This window comes from Diplotaxodon limnothrissa, linkage group LG1, assembly GCF_057381915.1.
Source record: "Diplotaxodon limnothrissa isolate DT_005_m linkage group LG1, D_limnothrissa_male_GT1.1, whole genome shotgun sequence".
Lineage (NCBI taxonomy): Eukaryota > Metazoa > Chordata > Actinopteri > Cichliformes > Cichlidae > Diplotaxodon > Diplotaxodon limnothrissa.
Window position 1 is genome coordinate 31625693 of NC_140596.1, and position 19064 is coordinate 31644756.

Below are 19064 nucleotides of genomic sequence, written 5' to 3' on the forward strand. Positions count from 1 at the left end.
CGTGGTTCTGATAGAAAGGTGTGAGAACGTGTGTATAGTCAGTGTACACGCTGACCCCTTTCCTCTGCTGAACTTCAGCCCAACTTACAGGATTTAAAGGGTCTGTTACTAACATCAGCTGATCTTTTATTATGGAGAAAAAAAACGGAGACGTTTTGAGGGTGATGATTTGGGCTTGTTTTGCAGTTATGGGATCTGGGCAGCTTGCAATCACTAAGTTAACCATGAACTCCTGTGTATACTGAAATAGTCTATAAAAGTGACGATACACAACAGGACACAGATCCCAAGCACAGCATCAATTCTATGAAAAGAAAAGATTGCAATGGCCCGGTCAAAGTCCAGACCTCAACCTGACTGAAATGCTGTTCTGGGCCCTCGAGAGAGCTGTGCATAAACACATATCTGCAAACCTCAATGAACTAAATAAACGATGTAAAGAAGAGTGGGCCAAAATTCCTCTGCAATGATTTAAAAGACTGATAAAGCCATACAGAAAATTATTAGTTTAAGTTCTTGCTGCTAAAAGTGATTTTACAAGCTATTGAATCATGTGGTGTAATTATTTATTAAGAATACACAGAATCTTATCGAGTGAAAACTATGAAAGACGAAAAATGGTTTTTAAACCCTTTTTTGTAAATAAAGGTTTTTTTTCTTTAATCCGAGAGCACAAATCCAACCAGCTACGTGTCTGCGCGCCATTGACGTATCCATGGCAACAGCTTCTAGTGTTGATCATCCCAAGATGGCGGACGCGGAAACAACCGCAACGGTGAGTGCGATGCGAGCTGCTCCTCCTTTTCTTGAATAAACACAAACTTGACTCGAAATATAATGAAAGTGTGACACTTCGCGAGAAAGCCCGACGCCAGGTTTTACCACACGCTTTCTATAACGCTTACTTGAACGTTAGTTAGCTAGGTGGCTAGCCTATTCTAAGTCTGCGCTAAGTTGATTAAGCTGCAGCTAACGGCAACTTGCGAGACTAATCTCACTCACTCAAGGGCAAATTTAAACCTTAACGCTGACAGCTGTAGCTGTGGCAGAATGGCAGGATTGCTGTGGACTGTTTGGGAAGCTTTAGCCCACCCTTAATATACGATAACGTAGAAAACGTTATCAAGCAGCTTTTCATTAACCGCCTTACGACCAATCCCAGTTATATTATCGCTGTGGCATAATAACTTTCAGCGTGTAATGACATGTAGAGAATATCAATAAACTGCTAAGCATCAGCAACCACATCCAAAACAATCCACAAGTGAGGTCAAATATGGGAAGAAAAATATGTGATGCGAGAAGAACTGTGCATGCGTGCATCTACCTGTACATTGTGAAGATAGCAAATGTTACTGTTGTTGCAGTCACTGAACAGAACATACACAGGAGCACGTTACATTGCAAAATTTTACCGGTACATCTCAACAATTTGAATAAAATGCATTAATGTAATATATCATTCCATTCATCCTTTCATTTGATGGTTATTCGGGATGTGGTGGCAGCATGCTGGCACAGACCCCCAAACAACCCTCTCCCCATTCACCTCCTCCAGCTCTTCTGGAGGAACACTGAGAAGAGAGAGTAGTTGAGAGACATAATCTCTCCAGTATGTTTTGGTTATGCCTAGAAATTCTGTCCATAGAAGTTATAAACTGAATTGATGACAAATAGGCAGTGTTTGGTCACCAAGTCTATCCAACCCTACAGATCTGCATGCTTCTGCTGTTTGATTGGGAAAGAGTGTTTTCTCTCTCTCTGTTCATTAAGTAAACACACATGTCATTCAGCTTGTTGGCCCACATTCCCACACAGCCTTCTTTCAGTTTTTGAGTGGACAGGATTTTCTGTATTTTGGTGAGGGCTGCCCGAGGATTATTTTACTGTGTACCACACAGTCATGTGAACAGTCATGTGTTTTTGCAGGACTCTGTGCAGTGCTCTGAGAAACCAAGTACACCCCATGATTCAATAGCCTGTAGATGTACCATGTAAAAGCAATAACTTGTAATAATTATTAGTAATACTTTTCTGCATGACTTTATCTTCACAAAGTTGCTTCAGTTCATTAAGGTTTGTGAGCATTTGTTTATGCACAGTTCTCTTAAGGTCCTGGAACAGCATTTCAGTCAGGTTTTGGTGTGGACTTTAACTGGACAATTGCAACACCTTGATTGTTTTCTTTTTCAGCCATTCTCTTGCACTTTTTTATGCAGGAGAGTTCATGATCGAGTCAATAACATGGTGCTCAGGCCCTCTGGCTACAAAACACACCCATGGTATTGGTATGAGGTGTTTGTGCTGATATGCTGTGTTGATCTTTACCATACACAGCGCTGTGCATCATGACCAAAGATCTGTACTTTGATCTCATCTGTCCAATGGACATTTTTCAGAACTCTTGGAGTTTGGTTCAAACCTAAGCTGTGATGCCAGGCTTTCTCCTGACAGTCCTACCAGAAAAGCCATAACTGTTTTTTCTAATTGTGCTCTCATGAACTTTAAATTGAAACATGCTAACTGAGGCCTTTAGAGTCTGAGATGTAGTGCTTGGAATTTTTTTCCTGCATTTTCTCTGAGCAGTAAACATCTGACCTTGGGGTGATTTTGAAGGGACGCCTTGGGAAGGTTGTTGCATTGTGTTAAAACACACCTGTTTACTCCAAACCAGCAAACTAAAAGAAAACATCATCTTTGATAGAGGTGCTCACACTTGCCAATGATGAGTTAATTAAGTACATCTGATTGGCTGGCGGCTACTGACATTCTTAATTCGTATAGAAGAAGTAAGGATGATGTAGGTTTTCAAAGGCCTGCATAGAATCCTGAGGAAACTTTTGTTTTTCACTTGACTTTCAGACTCCTGTTTGCTGTTATTTATTTTTCTGCTTGTCTTGTTTGTCACATATTTCAGCTCCCTGTTGCTACTGAACCCAAGAAACGTCGGGCGCCTAAAGGTACAGTGAAAGCACTGCAGGTCATGTTCTGAAATTAATTGAATTATTTTCATGTTGTTGTGTGACATTCATTTTTTTGAAATTCATTTCTAAAAGTTGGTTAAGTGTTGATAACTGAAACTAAAGGTTTTGGAAGTGAACGGCCTGCAGAGGTCACCCTCACCCTTCTGTTTGTTTTCTCTGTAAGGAACAGGCATTATGCTGCTGAGCCATTTTCCAGATATTTCTCTGTGTAGAAAATGTCTGGTAATCAGAGGATGTTTTGTCATCATTATTGAAGCCTAATGTGCCATTAAATAGTTTATATTTCTGCCCACAGATATTTTGTCTTTTCTTTGTTTTATAGTGCTTTGTAATAATAATAATAATAATAATCAGAGCTACTGAGAATTGCACCTCGGTGGAAGCAGTTGAGTACATGCTATGATGTGGTAATGATAATTTTTATTTGGCATGCAAACCCTTTCCTGGATTGTACTTAATATGAGACACACCTCTGTTCTAACTAAAAAAAAGAAAGAAAGAAAGTAAAGATTGGATTTTAGGAGGCTAATACACATACACCAATGGGAGCAGACTTGATAACAACCTGAATGCAGAGGAACTTTAAAATTGAGATGCACTGTTTTAAAGCCGCTGCTGAGTTAAAAATAAAGTGGCAGCTGGGTGCATGAACTTCACAGCTTTATCTACAGGGAATTGTGACTTCATTATGCCTCATACAGACTACAGTCTGTATGAGGCATAATGAAGTCACAATAATGAAGTCGCAAAAATAGTTCTTTAAAAAGTTTTCCAAATGCAAAGCGTGTTAAAGTGTATATCAGCCGATTTTTGGCACTTGATCACAACTGGATGAAAACAGTCACATGCAAGGACCCATCCATTTTGCAATGTAGACATTTAAAGATTTGACATAATCAAGCAACGTGACATAAACCTTAATTGTGTCCATAAGTCACATTCATTCTGCACTTACCAATGTGAAATGTAATTATGGTTATTTAAGGCATACACAAATTTACCTTTGCTATGCAGAGTAGTATGCAGAGTATATTATGTTAGATTTTGAGCACTGCTGTTTGTGCATTCTTAGTGTTAATACCTGACAGGTGCTGTGCAATGGAAAGATCTAAAGTAAATTTAAAAAAAATAGTACAGTATGTTAGATTTTAATAAAATCCAGTGTGAGTTTCTTGACTCGGATGTAGCAGTCTGCCTTATTTTTTTTAGGATACTGACAGTCATTTCTGGCACATTCCCGATAAAGGGGAAAAAAAGGTGTCAGCATCTCGATGTGAGACTAAATGACTTGACAAGATGAAGGCTTTTTTGGAGGGTTTTTTTGTGTGTGTGATTGAACTTCCAAAAATAATATTCATCATATTTTTCATTACGTTCTCCCCATGTGTCTTTTGATCTCAGCATGCCTCTCCTCTGCTCTTATCCCCTTTTAACAGATGGTTGAAACACACTGAGGGCAAAGCTGCCTTAGCTTCATCCAGATCAAATATAACAATGAGAAAACTCTCTCTTTGCAATGAAGTTTTTCACATTACTATATTTAGGAGACCTCGTGCTGGGCTGTTCTTCTGTGCTTCTTTCTATCCTTCTCTCATACAGTAGTTGTAGGAATACACGTTGCCCATGTATCCCATCACTCCTCTCCAAATTCTGCCTTGCTTTATGTATGTGGACCATAGTGCACCGCAGGACCACAGCTGAAACCCAGAGACAAGAATATTATTGCTGTCTCAGCAGGGAGAAAGCGGATTAGGGTCCCTACAAATAGGGTCTTGACGTGGCAAACGTGTGGAGCCCGTGCCGTTTCACAGTCGGCGATGGAGTGGATTTCTGTGTAGTATCTGGAATGGGCTCAAGTTCTAGCAGCAGATCAGCGAAGCTCTTCTTGAGGCGCTGAAAGATAAAACAGAGGGGAGCTTTGGTGTAATTCACACTGTATTTTTTTTTTTTTAACACTCGGAGTTCGTTAACGATACCCACCCCCCCACCAGTGTCAATGGTAAAGCCTAGCACTGTATTTCACAATGCCTTCAATCCTATTTTTAGCCTCAGAGGAAGGTAGTAGGTGCAAGATAACAGGATTACCAGAATCAGACTCGCTTGAATTGGCATTATGTGTGCTTCCTTGTAAAATGAAATGTTGTACTCCACTGGGAAGAGGACTTGGAGGCGTTGTAGTTCGGTTCTCGAGGTTACCTAACCCTTTCTAAAGCTGGCTTTACATTGTTCTGCTCATTCCTTCAGCCTCCCTCTTTGACTCTGTCTCTATACCCTCGCTCTTCTGTCACAAGCACCTGGCTTGCGAGAGACATTGTTGCCCTGGCAACAGGGAGAATATCTCAACCTGTCGAGACATTAAATGAGAGACACGGGGGGAGAGGAGGGGGAAAAAAGCAGTGTTTGTAACGCAAAACTTGCTTACAAGGTGACATTTACAGACTGGCTGGTGAATTGATTACAGTTTAGCCTGGGGTTTCTGGTTGAAGTGTTAACATCTATGTTAACTGTCACATCAAAGACTTGCTAGCAACTGCATGGGGAGGCTGCTTTCAGGATTATTTATTCAGCTGTCAAATTAGAAAAGATGGCATACATTAAAAATAGTTCTAATAGACATTACTCTTAATAGGCTGAGCCATCTGTTCATAAGAAGAAAAAAAAACTGCTAACGAGCTAAGATTTGCAGCATGCCTACTCGGTGACTTGACTTAAATTTAGCCTGTGGATTTAGGTTGCAGTGTTACATCTGTGTTAACTGTCAGATCAGAGACTTACTAATGACTGCAAAAGGAGGGCTCTTTAAGGATTAATCATTGAGCTATCAGCCAAATAAGACATCATCTGCACAATAACATGCTCAAAAGTTCTTGTTTTTTTTCCCAAAATCCTTATTCATTTGTAATATTTAGATTTTTATGGTGTTCCTCCACCCAGCTCCAGAGCTTCCTATTGTGGAGAGAAGGAACTGGTTAATCCACCAGCACTATATCCTCAAGGACTACGATACCTGTAAGGTAAAGTGCCTTCATTCCTCAGCTCTGTTTGCGGCGTAGTCTGTCATTGACCTGTGACTGTGCTGAGTGTGATTGACTGAAAGACCCACTCTGACCTCACTGAAGATATACATGATGAAGATATTGAGTTCCCGACATGCACGCGGCTTTGTCTAAGGCCTGATTCATTCACTGCATGCAGCGCTGTTCATTGAAACTGCTTCACACTTAATAAAGTCTCTGAATAGTACTTGTTAGATATATTACTGGACTACTCCTGCACGCGTTTTCTTTGCATATCTAATTTGTGTGAGGCGATAATGACATACATCCCTTCCGCTTACTCTGTTAATATCTACAGATGTACAGAACAGGGTGTAATATTCCTCTGTATCATCTGAGTACTGGATGGATTTCGAAATTGTCTTTCCACTCTGCGCCTTTTTAGGTTATCATCAAAGACCAACTGCAGGAGACTAATGGGATGTGTGAATATGCTATATATGTTCAAGGTGAGCCATCATTTTTGTAGCAGCCATTCCCTTTTTCCGCTTTTAATGTGTAAGATATTTTTTTAACAGCTACATCAAGTAAAACCTCTGTGGTAGTCAACACCAGAGCTGCACAAGTACATGATTTCGTTTCCCCAAAAACTGCTCTTTGGACCTCATGCTGTGTCTTTGATTTTTTTTTAATGCGTTTTTTTTTTTTCTTTTAATTCCTCAAGCAGATGAAGATCCTTTTATTTTGTGTGTGTCTTTATTTCTTTGTGCAGCACTAATCTTGCGTCTTGAGGGCAAGATCCAGCAGTCCCTGGAGCTGTTTCAGAGCTGTGCCATCTTAAATCCCAACAGCGCAGACAATCTTAAGCAAGTGGCCCGATCACTGTGAGTCTTCTGCACTGAAGCCTCTATGAGCGCATCAGTGCCTCTCCATTAGCTAACAAGACAGACACAGGGGAGAAATATACAGTGATAACAGTCACACTGCAGGCCGCTTAGAGCCAGAACCTTCACCGCTTAAGGGGAAACACTGGAGAAAAAACTGTTTTTTAATGCATTGGTCAGCTTTAAGATTTTGGTCCGTATTGACATGATAACATCACATGGTTACTGCAGACTGCGGCACATTCATGATGGAAATCTACCACCACATCCCAGAGATGCTCTATTGGATTAAAATATGGTGACTGTGGAAACCATCTGAGTACAATTTAAGCGCATAGTCATGTTTAACAAACCAGTTTGACATTATTTGAAGTTTGTATGGTTTGTTAGTCTGCTGACAGCAGCCATCAGAACATAGCACCCTGTCGTCACAAAGGGATGGTCATGGTCAGCAACAATACTCAACAATGCTCTCATTTAAATGGTGCTTAGTTTATACTAAAGAGCCCAAAAGGGATCATGAAAATATCCCACACACTGTTAAACCACCAGCAGCCTGAACCATTCATACAAGGCAAGACCCATGTTTACATGTTGTTTATACCAATTCTGACCCTACTGAATGTTGCAACAGAAATTGAGACTCAGCAAACCAAGCAACAGTTTTCCATTGTTCTAATATCAAAGTCACTTAAATCACCTTTCTTCCCCATCCTGATGCTCAGTTTGATTTAATCAGGTCATTTTGACCATGTCTATGTGCTGAAATGCATTTAGCTGTTGCCATGTGATGTTTGTATTTATGACTAGTTTAACAGGCATTCCTAATAAAGTGTCAGGTGAGTTTATATGAACACACAGTTTCATTAACGTTATGTTATAAAGATGTTGTCTCTGTTATCAGTAATCCAATGGGAAAGTTTGGGGCTTATAGTAAAGTTTTATCCTCTTGACCCGTAATGCCTCCCTTTGTAAAGAAAAATGAATACAGCTTCATTGAATGGTTTGTTTTTTAATGTTGTAATAATAGTTATTCTGAAAGCAGTAATTAAAATGGGTTATCGTCTCTTATGGATTATTGTTGTTTATTGTTTCTTCAGATTTCTTCTGGGAAAGCACAAAGCAGCTATTGAATTCTATCATGAAGCTGCAAGGCTCAACGAGAACGACTGGGTAGTAGAAAGCAAACACTCTTAATTCCTACTTTGTCTTTAAGGTTTTGTTTTTTTTTTGCAGAGATTATAGCACTGACAAATTCTGCCAACATTTAGAGTGGGAATTACCTTGACTGAACCTTTTCTTCTCACACTTGCAACAATTTATCACAATCAGCTCTGTGGTTGCACATCCAAATTCGTCCAGGGCTGTTTTACTAGGGGGCTATCAAAGTTGTGCTACCATTAATCACTCCCACTTCCTTCTCTAATGCTACTGCAGAACTGTTGGCCTATAAAACTTTTACATTTGGAAATTAAATTCAGCTCAACCCGTGCAATGCAAAAATGATCCATGTAAAATCTGACATTTTCTCACCCCAGGAGATCAGTCATAATCTGGGATTGTGCTATTTCTTCATCAAAGACTTCAAATATGTGAGTACAGCTGAGTTTACCAACACTATAGCAGGACAAATTGTAGTTGTTCCACAGGGATTTGATCATTTTGATCTTCTGTCTCTCTCAGGCTGAGGAGCATCTAAAGATAGCTCTCAAGATAAACAAGCACGACAAAACCTTCATGATGCTCGGGAAGGTTCACCTGCTGGCTGGAGAAACAGACAAGGCCATAGAGGTGTACAAGAAAGCGGTGGAGTAAGTGCATATATATAATGTTAGCCATTCATGCTAGATGTTGTTAGGCATTACTCTGTATGTACTATACATTGAAACATTCTTGACATGTACAGCAGTCCATTAGAGCTGATACATTTCTCAAAAACCCAACTTAAAGAGTCTAATGGGGGCTGTCCCACTAAAATCTCCCAAAAATATTAATGAGAACACCAGCACTCACAGCACGATACCAACATTGCTTGACAGCAAAAAGAGAAATGTGGAGGTTTGGGCCTGAAAATATTAATGATGTTCTCATTAAGGAATTGTTTATGACAACAAAGTCAAACAATTTTCTTTAGATTCCTGTGGAGAAGTTCAAACATACCGCCTTCAAACATTGGTTCAGAAGGTTCTCGCATACTTTAAGTTGTTTCATCTTGGTTTTTATTTTTATGGCTTTTCTGTCTCCAGAAATCATTTTATTCAACACTTAAAGCTTTGCCACATTTTTAACTCTGGGTTCAGTATAAATGCAGTTCATTTCCACTTCTCCTCGCATGTTGAATATTTAAACATTAGGCCATGGTGTAAATAAGGAAATGACATTTGTGTCTATAATAGAGCTCATTATGGCTGCCTCCTGTTGGGGGTAAATGAATTAATCAAGTGCCCCAATACTGGTGTCGCTTTTAATGAGACTTACCACTGTGATTCTTATTTTAATGCCAACCTGCCTCTTCTCTACCGTTTTTCTTTGAGCCCCATCGTCCCCCCACAGGTCATAATTAATACTCCACAATTATACCGAATCAAAGGCTGATTGAATAATCACGAGATTCCCTAGATATCAGCTGCTGTATGTTTGCTCAAGAACAAGCACATGCATTGAATATGATTGCTGGCATAGGTTAACTGACATTATTCTTTTGGCTCATCTCTTTTTCAGATTTTCTCCAGAAAACACTGAACTCCTCACAACACTGGGCCTGCTGTTTTTGCAGGTAAGCAGATTTCTTTTTCTTTTTTTAAATGATTTGATGAAATGATATGCCCATAAATGATGAGCACAGCAAAAAAGGAATGACAGCAATCTTCTCTTTGTTTGAGCTCGGGAAATACCAGAAAGCATTTGAACATCTTGGGAATGCCCTCACCTTTGATCCCAACAATTATAAGGTATGTGGGTACTTACACATTACAATTAGGCAGAAGCTTATTTTGTTACTCACCTCCTTAAGGACAGTGCACCAGGTTCCTTTTAAATCAGTTCATTCCCTGTCAGATGTTACGGCCTGACTTTCATCTTTCATCAAGGCTACATCTTCCTCTAATATCTCTTTAATCATTGTTTTTATTCCTAGGCCATCCTGGCTGCAGGCAGCATGATGCAGACCCATGGTGACTTTGATGTGGCTATGAACAAGTACAGGGTGGCAGCATGTGCTGTGCCAGAGAGTCCCCCTCTGTGGAACAACATTGGCATGTGCTTCTTTGGGAAAAAGAAATATGTAGCTGTGAGTAATGTTTTTTTTTTCCTGCTTGTTTTCATCCAGTTTGGATGAGAAAACTGCCAAAAGGCAACACACACAAAAAGCCTACTCGGTGTTATTTCCACACCAGCCATGGCTCGTGCCTTTAATCACAGCCCAGCCACTTAATTCTGCTGTTTCTGAAGGAGCCCTTTGTGTATACAGTACAGTGTTTATCCTATCTTTTATTTGATAGAGACAGCGTAGATAGACAGGAAAGTGGGGAGAGAGAGAGGAGGGGGAAGGCATGCAGCGAAGGGGCGCAGCACATACGTTGCCTTTACTGTATGTATCTGCTAGGTGTTGGGATATATGTTATACATATACATATATATAATGTAAACATATCTTAATTTTAAAAGCAACTTCATTCAATTCTTTTTTTTTTCTAGTTTAGAAACCAACACGTTGTGGGGATGACTGAGTACATTTTCTGTAATCTTCATTAATCTTGAGAAAATGAAATCAAACCCCCCCAAACTCTGTAAAACACAACTTCATTACAATTCTGGTGGTTTTTCTTTGGCTAAAACCTTCAGAGGATCTGGCACAATTCCCTCTTCAGGAAACTTCTACATATGTTCCTGAATCTGATGTTCCTGTTTGTTCTACTTCATATATTATTAAGATACTCACCTAAAGGTCCTGACAATTTCTCTCTCCTAACTTCACGTCTCCCACAGGCCATCAGCTGCCTGAAGCGGGCCCACTACTTGTCTCCTTTTGACTGGAAAGTGTTGTACAACCTTGGTCTGGTACACCTCACCATGCAGCAGTATGCCTCTGCCTTCCACTTCCTCAGTGCAGCCATCAATCTGAATCCACGAATGGGGGAGCTCTACATGTTGCTGGCAGGTACGGAGCGAGTGAGACAGACAAATCCTTCATGATTTAATTCTGCCTGAAGAGGAAATCTATGACGGCAAAAACAGGGATAGCTTTTTAAATAGCACTTTACTGAAAATGTCGCTGCTTAAAGGATTTTGGGGGGGGGGGGGTTATAAATGTATTAGTATTTTCATTAAATCTATTCAGCAGCTTGACCACATTTACATTTGATTTGAAAATTGAAAAGGGCTTGTATGTGACAAAAAATTTCCTGTCACATCTTTAGTTGCTCTGACCAATTTGGAGGATTATGAGAACGCCACCAGATCTTACGAGCAAGCTGTGACTCTGGATGAGTGAGCCTGTCCTCAGTAACACCTTGAAACTTCCATTGATCTGAATTTAAAACTGTATCAGATCATTGATTTTTTTTTTTCCTCTTCTTGGTGATCAATTTTCCACAGATCCAACCCCCTGGTTAACCTGAACTTTGCAATCTTCCTCTATAATCATGGAGACAAGAAGGGAGCTCTGGATCAATACCAGGATATGGAAAGGAAAGTCAACATACTCCGAGACAGCAGTAGCAACTTTGAATTTGATCCTGAGGTACTGTAGATCCTGATATCAATGATGTCTCTGAAGTTAGTGGTCATTCTTTGTTCCAACGCAACACATTTTAATCCCTAACAGCTAATGGACATGGCTCAGAAAATGGGAACTGCTCTACAGGTGACAGAAGCGCTGGTGTGGACTAAACCAGGCAAGGACTCCAAATCAAAACCAAATTCTGCAGCAGCCACCAAAACCCCCGGTGCTCCCCTCGGTACTAACCAAGTCCTGGGTCAGGCCATGTCTTCAGCCGCAAGCTACAGCAAAAACATTCAGCTGTCAACAGGTACACACGACCAGTTATGGTCTTGTTTAAAGCAATATTTCATGATCCGCCTCCACGGTGAAGCCTCTCCTGTGCCGTTTTGATCAAAGATGAAGGGGACGTTTGTTAAGAACCTGAAACATCAAAGTCAAACTGAATCTCTCGTTTACATTTGTTCTGAACGCAAACTCAAAATGACTTCCAAGGAGTCCAGTGTAACGCCGGCAGAGTGTGTGATTTGCAGCTTCCACCTCTCTGCATCAAACCAAAGTTCTTTTTTTCATTCAAAAGGAAAACTTGAAAATATCACTTCCCTGTATATTCAAAGGCTCGTGCCTTCACTGCTGTAGCAGATTGAATATACAGGGTAAGGCGAAATGGAATATGTGGGGGAAAAACGACGTCAACCTATTGCCTGTATGCTGTGTGTTCTATTCTTTGGAACAAAAGAGAATCAATAGTGTGGAAAAATGACACACGGGTAAGCTTATGAATTCAAGGCTACTGTGCAGTGATAGCAGAGGCTTACAGCTCTCAAAGGTAAGTGGATAGTAGTGCTTTTCTTCACTGGAGCCAATGGCCTGTGTTTTCTCCCACTCATGTGTAGCTGTTAACAAATATCACCAGAACAATAGATACATCTTCAGTGACATTGGCATTTTACATAATTCCACAGCTCTGGCATCTATTTAGCCCCTAACAACCAGCAATTACCAGCCATTGTTTGACAACCAACCAACCTGAATGTGTATGTACTTTACAGCTGGATTTAGAAACATCTGGTACTATCTGCACATCTGCACAGAGAATTAATTAAATTGTCCCGTAGCATGTGACATAATATAGACATTTACAGCCTGGGACCAATCACTATTCCCAGCTAATGCTGCAGAGCTCAGCATTAATGAACCCCACGCGTCTCATCAGAAAGTAAAAGATTTCTGATAAGCTTGTAGCGAAGCAAACCTGCATGAATTCTGTTTGTCTTTTCCAGGGGTGTCCGGAGGCCCTTCCAATGCAGGAGAGCCAGAAGATGATGTACTGGAAGCCCCCAGCCCACCTTCTGATCCTCCGGGATCCCCAGAGCCCGCAGAGTCAGACAACCCTAAACCCAGAACCTCCAAAATGAAATCGAAGGTGCAGGAATGAATTCTCTTGGTGGCTACAGTCTTACACTACTTGTGTCATCTTTGAGGTCACCTATTTGTAATGGAGGACAATTAAGCCTCTTTGGCTACGTTCACACTGCAGGTCTTGATGCTCAATTCCGATTTTTTGATCAAATCTGATTTTTTTTGTCTGCAAATAAAATTTGACAGTAAACGCTCTCTAGTGTGAACGCTCAAAGCGGCCCGCGTGCGCAAAAGAAGACGTCACACACAACGCTCTCTGTTTAGACCCAGAGCAAACAATATTGTTTGACTGATAGCCCTTAATATAAAGACTTCGGACTTTACGTTTCTCAATTTTTGCTTTAAGTTATTTTGTTATTTACATAACAATGTAAATAACCTAATAATGATCCTTATTGCTGTTTTAGAGGAGCGGTGCTTCAAAGAATAGTTGCAGATTTCTGTCAAAATCTGCAGATTATACAGTACAAATAACATGTTCACGTTGTCTTCCCAATAGTTTCACTAACATCTACACTGGATGCCAGGAAGCGTTCGCGATGTCTTCTCTGGCGCTGATAATTGGCGTCTGTCTTGTGTCAGTGACGTAAACGATGGATTTAATGCGACATAACCATTCAAACAGCAGTCGCTTTCTAAAACATCGGATATGTTTCGGATTCAGTACCACATACGAAAGTGACTCAGATCGGATTTGAAAATACTGTCATAACATGATCGTATATGGGTCACATAGGGTCAAAAAAATCGGATTTGATGCGCTTTCGCCTGCAGTGTGAACGTAGCCTTTGAGCGCAGCCAAGCCACTGTATTTGTGCTTTTTCTAGCTCATGGTAGTTCAGTCTTGGTTTTAATTTAGCAGCACAGAAGTTTCACGTCCTGCTCCGACATTTCCATGTGAAAAGGGTGTGGTCGGTGTTCACTGTTATGCCTCTCATCTCAGAAATATCAGTACACAACTCACCGATGTAAACCAACAGTTTTTTAACTTAGCTGTACATATTTGTACATTTAAGAATTCAAGAAAGAAAGTCTGTATTCAGCAAAATGGTGATAACGGGCCTGTGAAGTTGCAAGTATTCATTTATGATGAGCTTAGCAATAAGGTTAAAGGATGGATTTTATTTGTACTCACTGTCTGATATGATCCAGTCAGTGTGAAGGAAATGCTGTGACAATCACCGCTACAATGTGAGGATAGAATGGGAGCTGTTTCAATTGTTCCTGGATATAGTTTGTTTGATAGGACTTGAGTATAAATAGTGATACATGCTTTTATATGTGGATAAGTGTTATGTTTATAGAGTAATGTATTTAATATTAAATAAGATTTTAAATAAAACAGCTGTCCGCTTATTTTGTAAAGTCCAGATTATGTGCTGTATTGTTGTGTCAAGGTGATTCAGTTAGACACCACCAACAGGGGACAGTATTGTTTAACAGCTTTGAAACATACGCTCTACAGTCAAGTGAGAAAAAGTTTTTCAAGGACTCTGTGCAGTCCAGTGAAAAAGGAAATACTCTCACTGCTTTCATTAGAATTAGAAGATATTTGATTAACAGCATTTGATTAGCAGACAAGTGTTGCTAATCAAATGCGCCTCTATTAAAAAAAAACAAGTTTTGGCAATTGTTGGTCTGGAGCATTCAGCTGTGTGTTAACACAATACCACAATCTTTCCATGAGTGGTTGACCCAGCAAATTCACCCCAAACGTCAAAGAAACTGAAAAACCCCAAAGCTAAATTTCAGACTCCACAGGCTTTGGTTAGCATGTTACACCGTCACAAACTTTAAATTGTAATTATTAAAAGACTGAACAGCTACGTCCTGTTTGGAAAGGTTTCCAGCAGAAAGCCTAGTTTCTCTAAAAAGAGCACGGGAGCATGGCTCTGATTTGCTTTCTGATTTGCATTGAACAAATCAAAATACTCGTTGAATAATGTCCTTTGGACAGAGGAAGCCATCCATCCATCCATTCGCTTCCGCTTATCCTTTTCAGGGTCGCGGGGGGCGCTGGAGCCTATCCCAGCTGTCATAGGGTCAGTCATTGAGTCAACCAAACAGAAGCAAATCTACAACAGAATGTCTGAAAGAGGAAAGAATCAATGTGTTGCAATGACCCAGCCAGATCTCATAAGCAAACCTCAATGAAATGAAGCAACGTTGTAAAGAAGAATGGGACAAAGTTCCTCTACAGTGATGTGAGAGACAGAGTTATTGCTGTTAGAGGGTCCTACAAGCTTTTGAATCATGGGCTGGACTACCAACATAGTTATTTCTCAGAGAAGGTTTCACAGTGAGTAGTTTGTTTTTAAATATAATTGTGTTATATTTATGCTGGCATTAGGTATTTTCTGTTCTGCAGCAGTTTGCCCTCTAGTGGTTGTTTTTGTGTATTTTTTTTACTCTGTAAGATCGAGCCAGAGGCAGTTTCACCTCCATTAATCTGTTGCCATCCATGCCTTCACAAGCTGATAAACGGCATCATCTGTGAGTAATATTGTTTGTTATCACTGAGACAACTTGTGTGCATTATTATTTGTTGTGAAGGCGTGATATAGTTTGTAGTTAGAATTTAATTTGAATGCATGTATAACCTAAGCTAGTGAGGTTAAGCTAGCTCATATGTCATGTGGTTTCTTTAACGTTTTGATCATGAGTGTGATTTCATTTGATGTTTTATTCGGGCACTCACTAAGCAGATAAATATTGTGCTCATATTTTTGAATATGTGTTTGTTATACTGTATATTGAGGCAACATTTTTATTGGTTTATTTCTGGTTTTGTCAACAGTTTCACACTTTTTCCTTATTAAATCATCCAACTCAACACATTGGCCTGTTCCCTGAATTTTGATTAGGAGAGTGTTTAGCTGTCTGTATAGCTGAGTCTACGTTCACGAGGACAACGCTTAGTGAGGACAGAACAGTGAAAAGATGAATCATCACATCAAGCTTTGAAGGAATCTCGGCAGCCTATTTCTTCGCCACCAGTAACCACTAAGTAGAAGAAAAACATCAAAGAGGCTACGTTCGCTTCTTCTGTATCTTTTTACGGGATTTGAAGACCCATTCACCTGCCTGTATTAAACGATGTCCAGCTCAAACCCTATTGACGCCGATATTCAGAGCCTGGAGGTTAGGTCAGAGTGTGCTGCCTCAGCTGCATTTTCCAAGCAAAGTTCAAATAAATCTTCAGCTAGTGCCGCTGCTGCTAAAGCTCGTGCAAAGGCGGAAGCTGCACGCACACGAGCAGCCTATGCAAAACGTCAAATAGACATGCAAGTGGAGAAAGCACGCATAGAGGCTACATTGAATGCACTAAAAGAAGAGTGTGAAGCTGAGGCTGCCTCAGCAGAGGCTCAAGTGTTTGAGGCTGCTGCGGATTTAGACAACTGTGACCTTGGGAGTAAAGCCAGTCATGCTCAAGCAACGAAGCAGTCATTACAGCAAACTGGTGAGTTCATCCAAGCACATTTCTCTTCAGGGCAGAGTTATGCTTTAGCTCAAAATGAGAAAGAAACACAGGCTGCTGCTTCTGTACCACAACACAGACACCTCCCAGATATCAAAGTTCATTGCGTCAGTCGTGACACACAACAGCCGTATCCTTCTGCTTGCTCGGCTGAAGGCCTGCACCCAGGCAACCAGAGAAAGAATCGCCCTGACCCTCTGCCTTTTAACACAGATAGAGATGTCCCCTCCATGCACACACATCGCTGCACAGACTCAACAAACCAACTTCCACCCCGCTCACCACTGGAGGCTCAAGGTGTATCTGAGTTAGCTGTATATCTGGCGCGTCGAGACCTTGTCACAGCTGGACTAAAAGTGTTTGATAACCAGCCTGCTAGTTATCTGTCATGGAAATCTAGCTTTGTTAACGCTGTGGAGGGACTTAGCCTCAAACCTAGTGAAGAACTGGACCTGCTCATTAAGTGGCTTGGTGGGGAGTCGCTACACCACGCCAAGAGGATAAGGGCAGTTTATGTCAACAATCCATTCATGGGTTTGAACATGCTTTGGCGAAGGCTGGACAAGTGTTATGGCTCTCCAGAGGCCATTGAAGCTTCTCTCTTCGATAGATTGAACCACTTCCCAAAGCTTTCAAATAGAGATCACCAGAAGCTTCAAGAACTCGGAGACCTGCTCCTAGAGATCGAAGCTGCTAAGCAAGAGGGATATTTGCCAGGGCTCAGCTTCCTAGACACTGCAAGGGGAATAAACCCTATAGCGGAGAAACTGCCCCACAATGTCCAAGAACAGTGGATAACTCAGGGGTCTCGCTATAAGAGGGAGCACCAAGTTCCATATCCCCCTTTCTCATTTTTTGTGGACTTCGTGTATAACCATGCAGAGATGAGAAATGATCCTAGCTTTGCTTTTGCTAACTTCAGTTCAGCTGTGTTCAAAGGTGACGGATCCTTCTCCAAACAATGGAAATCCAAACCTCCTTTATCCGTAAGTAAAACTGAGGTAGGAAACCCCCCCACCTCTCAGTCCTCCAAAGGACTCACCGTTGATCTAGACAGAGAGTGTCCTCTCCACAAGAAACCTCACTCCCTCAGGAAATGCAGAGGCTTTCGAGAAAGACCACTTGCAGAGCGAAGACGCTTCCTGGTGGAGCACTCCATATGTTTTAAATGTTGTGCTTCAGCAACTCACCAAGCTAAAGAGTGTAAAGCTGACACCCACTGCTCTGAGTGTGACAGCGACCGGCACATTGCAGCACTCCATCCTGGACCGGCACCTTGGGCTCCAAGTTCCAGACCACCTTCTGCAGAGCATGGTGGGGAGCCTACCGAGTGTGTCACTGACATAGCAGCCTCTTCATGCACAGCCGTGTGTGGTCAGGGTCTTAAAGGTAAATCATGTTCCAAAATCTGTCTGGTCAGTGTGTATCCCAAGGGTCGCCCAGACCAAAAGGTGAGGACATACGTGATGCTGGATGACCAAAGCAATGTGTCGCTAGCCAGATCAGCATTCTTTGACATGTTTGACATCCAGGGTGAGGCTTCCCCCTATACCCTCAAAACATGCTCTGGAATCACCGAGACTGCTGGAAGAAGGGCCTCTGGATTTATGGTGGAGTCAGCTGATGGACAGTTGCACTTATCATTGCCGACTCTTATTGAGTGCAACCTGATTCCCAATAATAGGGACGAAATCCCTACTCCAGAAGCCGCCCAAAGCCACAAGCATCTCAGGTGTATTGCTGACAGGATCCCTCCTCTTGATGCGTCAGCTGAGATACTTTTGTTACTTGGGAGGGACATCATCAGAGTTCACAAAGTGCGCAGTCAGCGTAACGGCCGTCACAACGAACCTTATGCCCAACAAGTGGACCTGGGTTGGGTAATAGTCGGTGACGTCTGTCTCGGTGGGGCTCACCGGCCGACTGTCAACACATTCAAGACCAATGTCCTTGAGAATGGACGACCAAGCTACTTCAAGCCTTGTGAGAACAGGATCATCTGCAAAGAAAAGTTCATAGAGGAACAGCTAATATCCCCTGACACACTGACTTCCAGTCGGCCAAGCTTAGGTGAGCTGGTCTTCAGCCATTCAAAAGAGGATGATAAGCTGGCACCCTCCATCGAAGATGAAATCTTCCTCCAGATCATGAACAAGGAGTTCAAGAAAGATGATTCCAACAGCTGGGTGGCTCCCCTGCCATTTCGTAGTCCAAGACCACGTTTACCAAATAATCGAGAGCAAGCCCTCAGCCGACTGATGTCACTTCGCCGTACCTTGAATAGGAAACCGGAGATGAAACATCATTTCATAGATTTCATGGAGGATATTTTCAAAAATGGACACGCTGAGCCAGCTCCTCCACCAGAGCCTGACAAAGAGTATTGGTATTTACCTTCCTTTGGTGTCTATCACCCCCAGAAACCGGGAAAAATAAGGATCGTCTTTGATTCAAGCGCACAGTTCAAAGGCATCTCATTGAATGATGTGCTCTTACAAGGCCCGGACCTCAACAACACCCTAATTGGGGTTCTCATGCGTTTCAGAATGGACCCAGTGGCTGTGATGACAGACATTCAAC

General features: G+C 41.4%; 1 protein-coding gene across 1 annotated transcript; it reads left to right on the forward strand.

Annotated features, from left to right (window-relative positions):
* Positions 1 to 715: 715 nt before the first annotated feature.
* Positions 716 to 13045, forward strand: bbs4 (Bardet-Biedl syndrome 4). Its single transcript, XM_085357178.1, has 16 exons — positions 716 to 775; positions 2918 to 2960; positions 5919 to 5998; positions 6426 to 6489; positions 6753 to 6864; positions 7965 to 8037; positions 8403 to 8456; positions 8548 to 8675; positions 9586 to 9640; positions 9747 to 9815; positions 10001 to 10153; positions 10852 to 11023; positions 11283 to 11352; positions 11461 to 11605; positions 11690 to 11894; positions 12868 to 13045. Exons 1-16 carry the CDS (start codon positions 716 to 718, stop codon positions 13020 to 13022), a joined length of 1638 nt encoding a protein of 545 aa, XP_085213304.1. The 3' UTR covers positions 13023 to 13045.
* Positions 13046 to 19064: the final 6019 nt, after the last annotated feature.

Bases quoted from the DNA above. Each gene is read 5' to 3' on its own strand.
- bbs4 (XM_085357178.1), top strand. From the start codon at position 716: ATGGCAACAGCTTCTAGTGTTGATCATCCCAAGATGGCGGACGCGGAA. The intron at 2,961-5,918 runs GTACAGTGAAAG...TCCTCCACCCAG, and splicing joins GAAACGTCGGGCGCCTAAAG to CTCCAGAGCTTCCTATTGTG. The intron at 8,038-8,402 runs GTAGTAGAAAGC...TTCTCACCCCAG, and splicing joins GGCTCAACGAGAACGACTGG to GAGATCAGTCATAATCTGGG.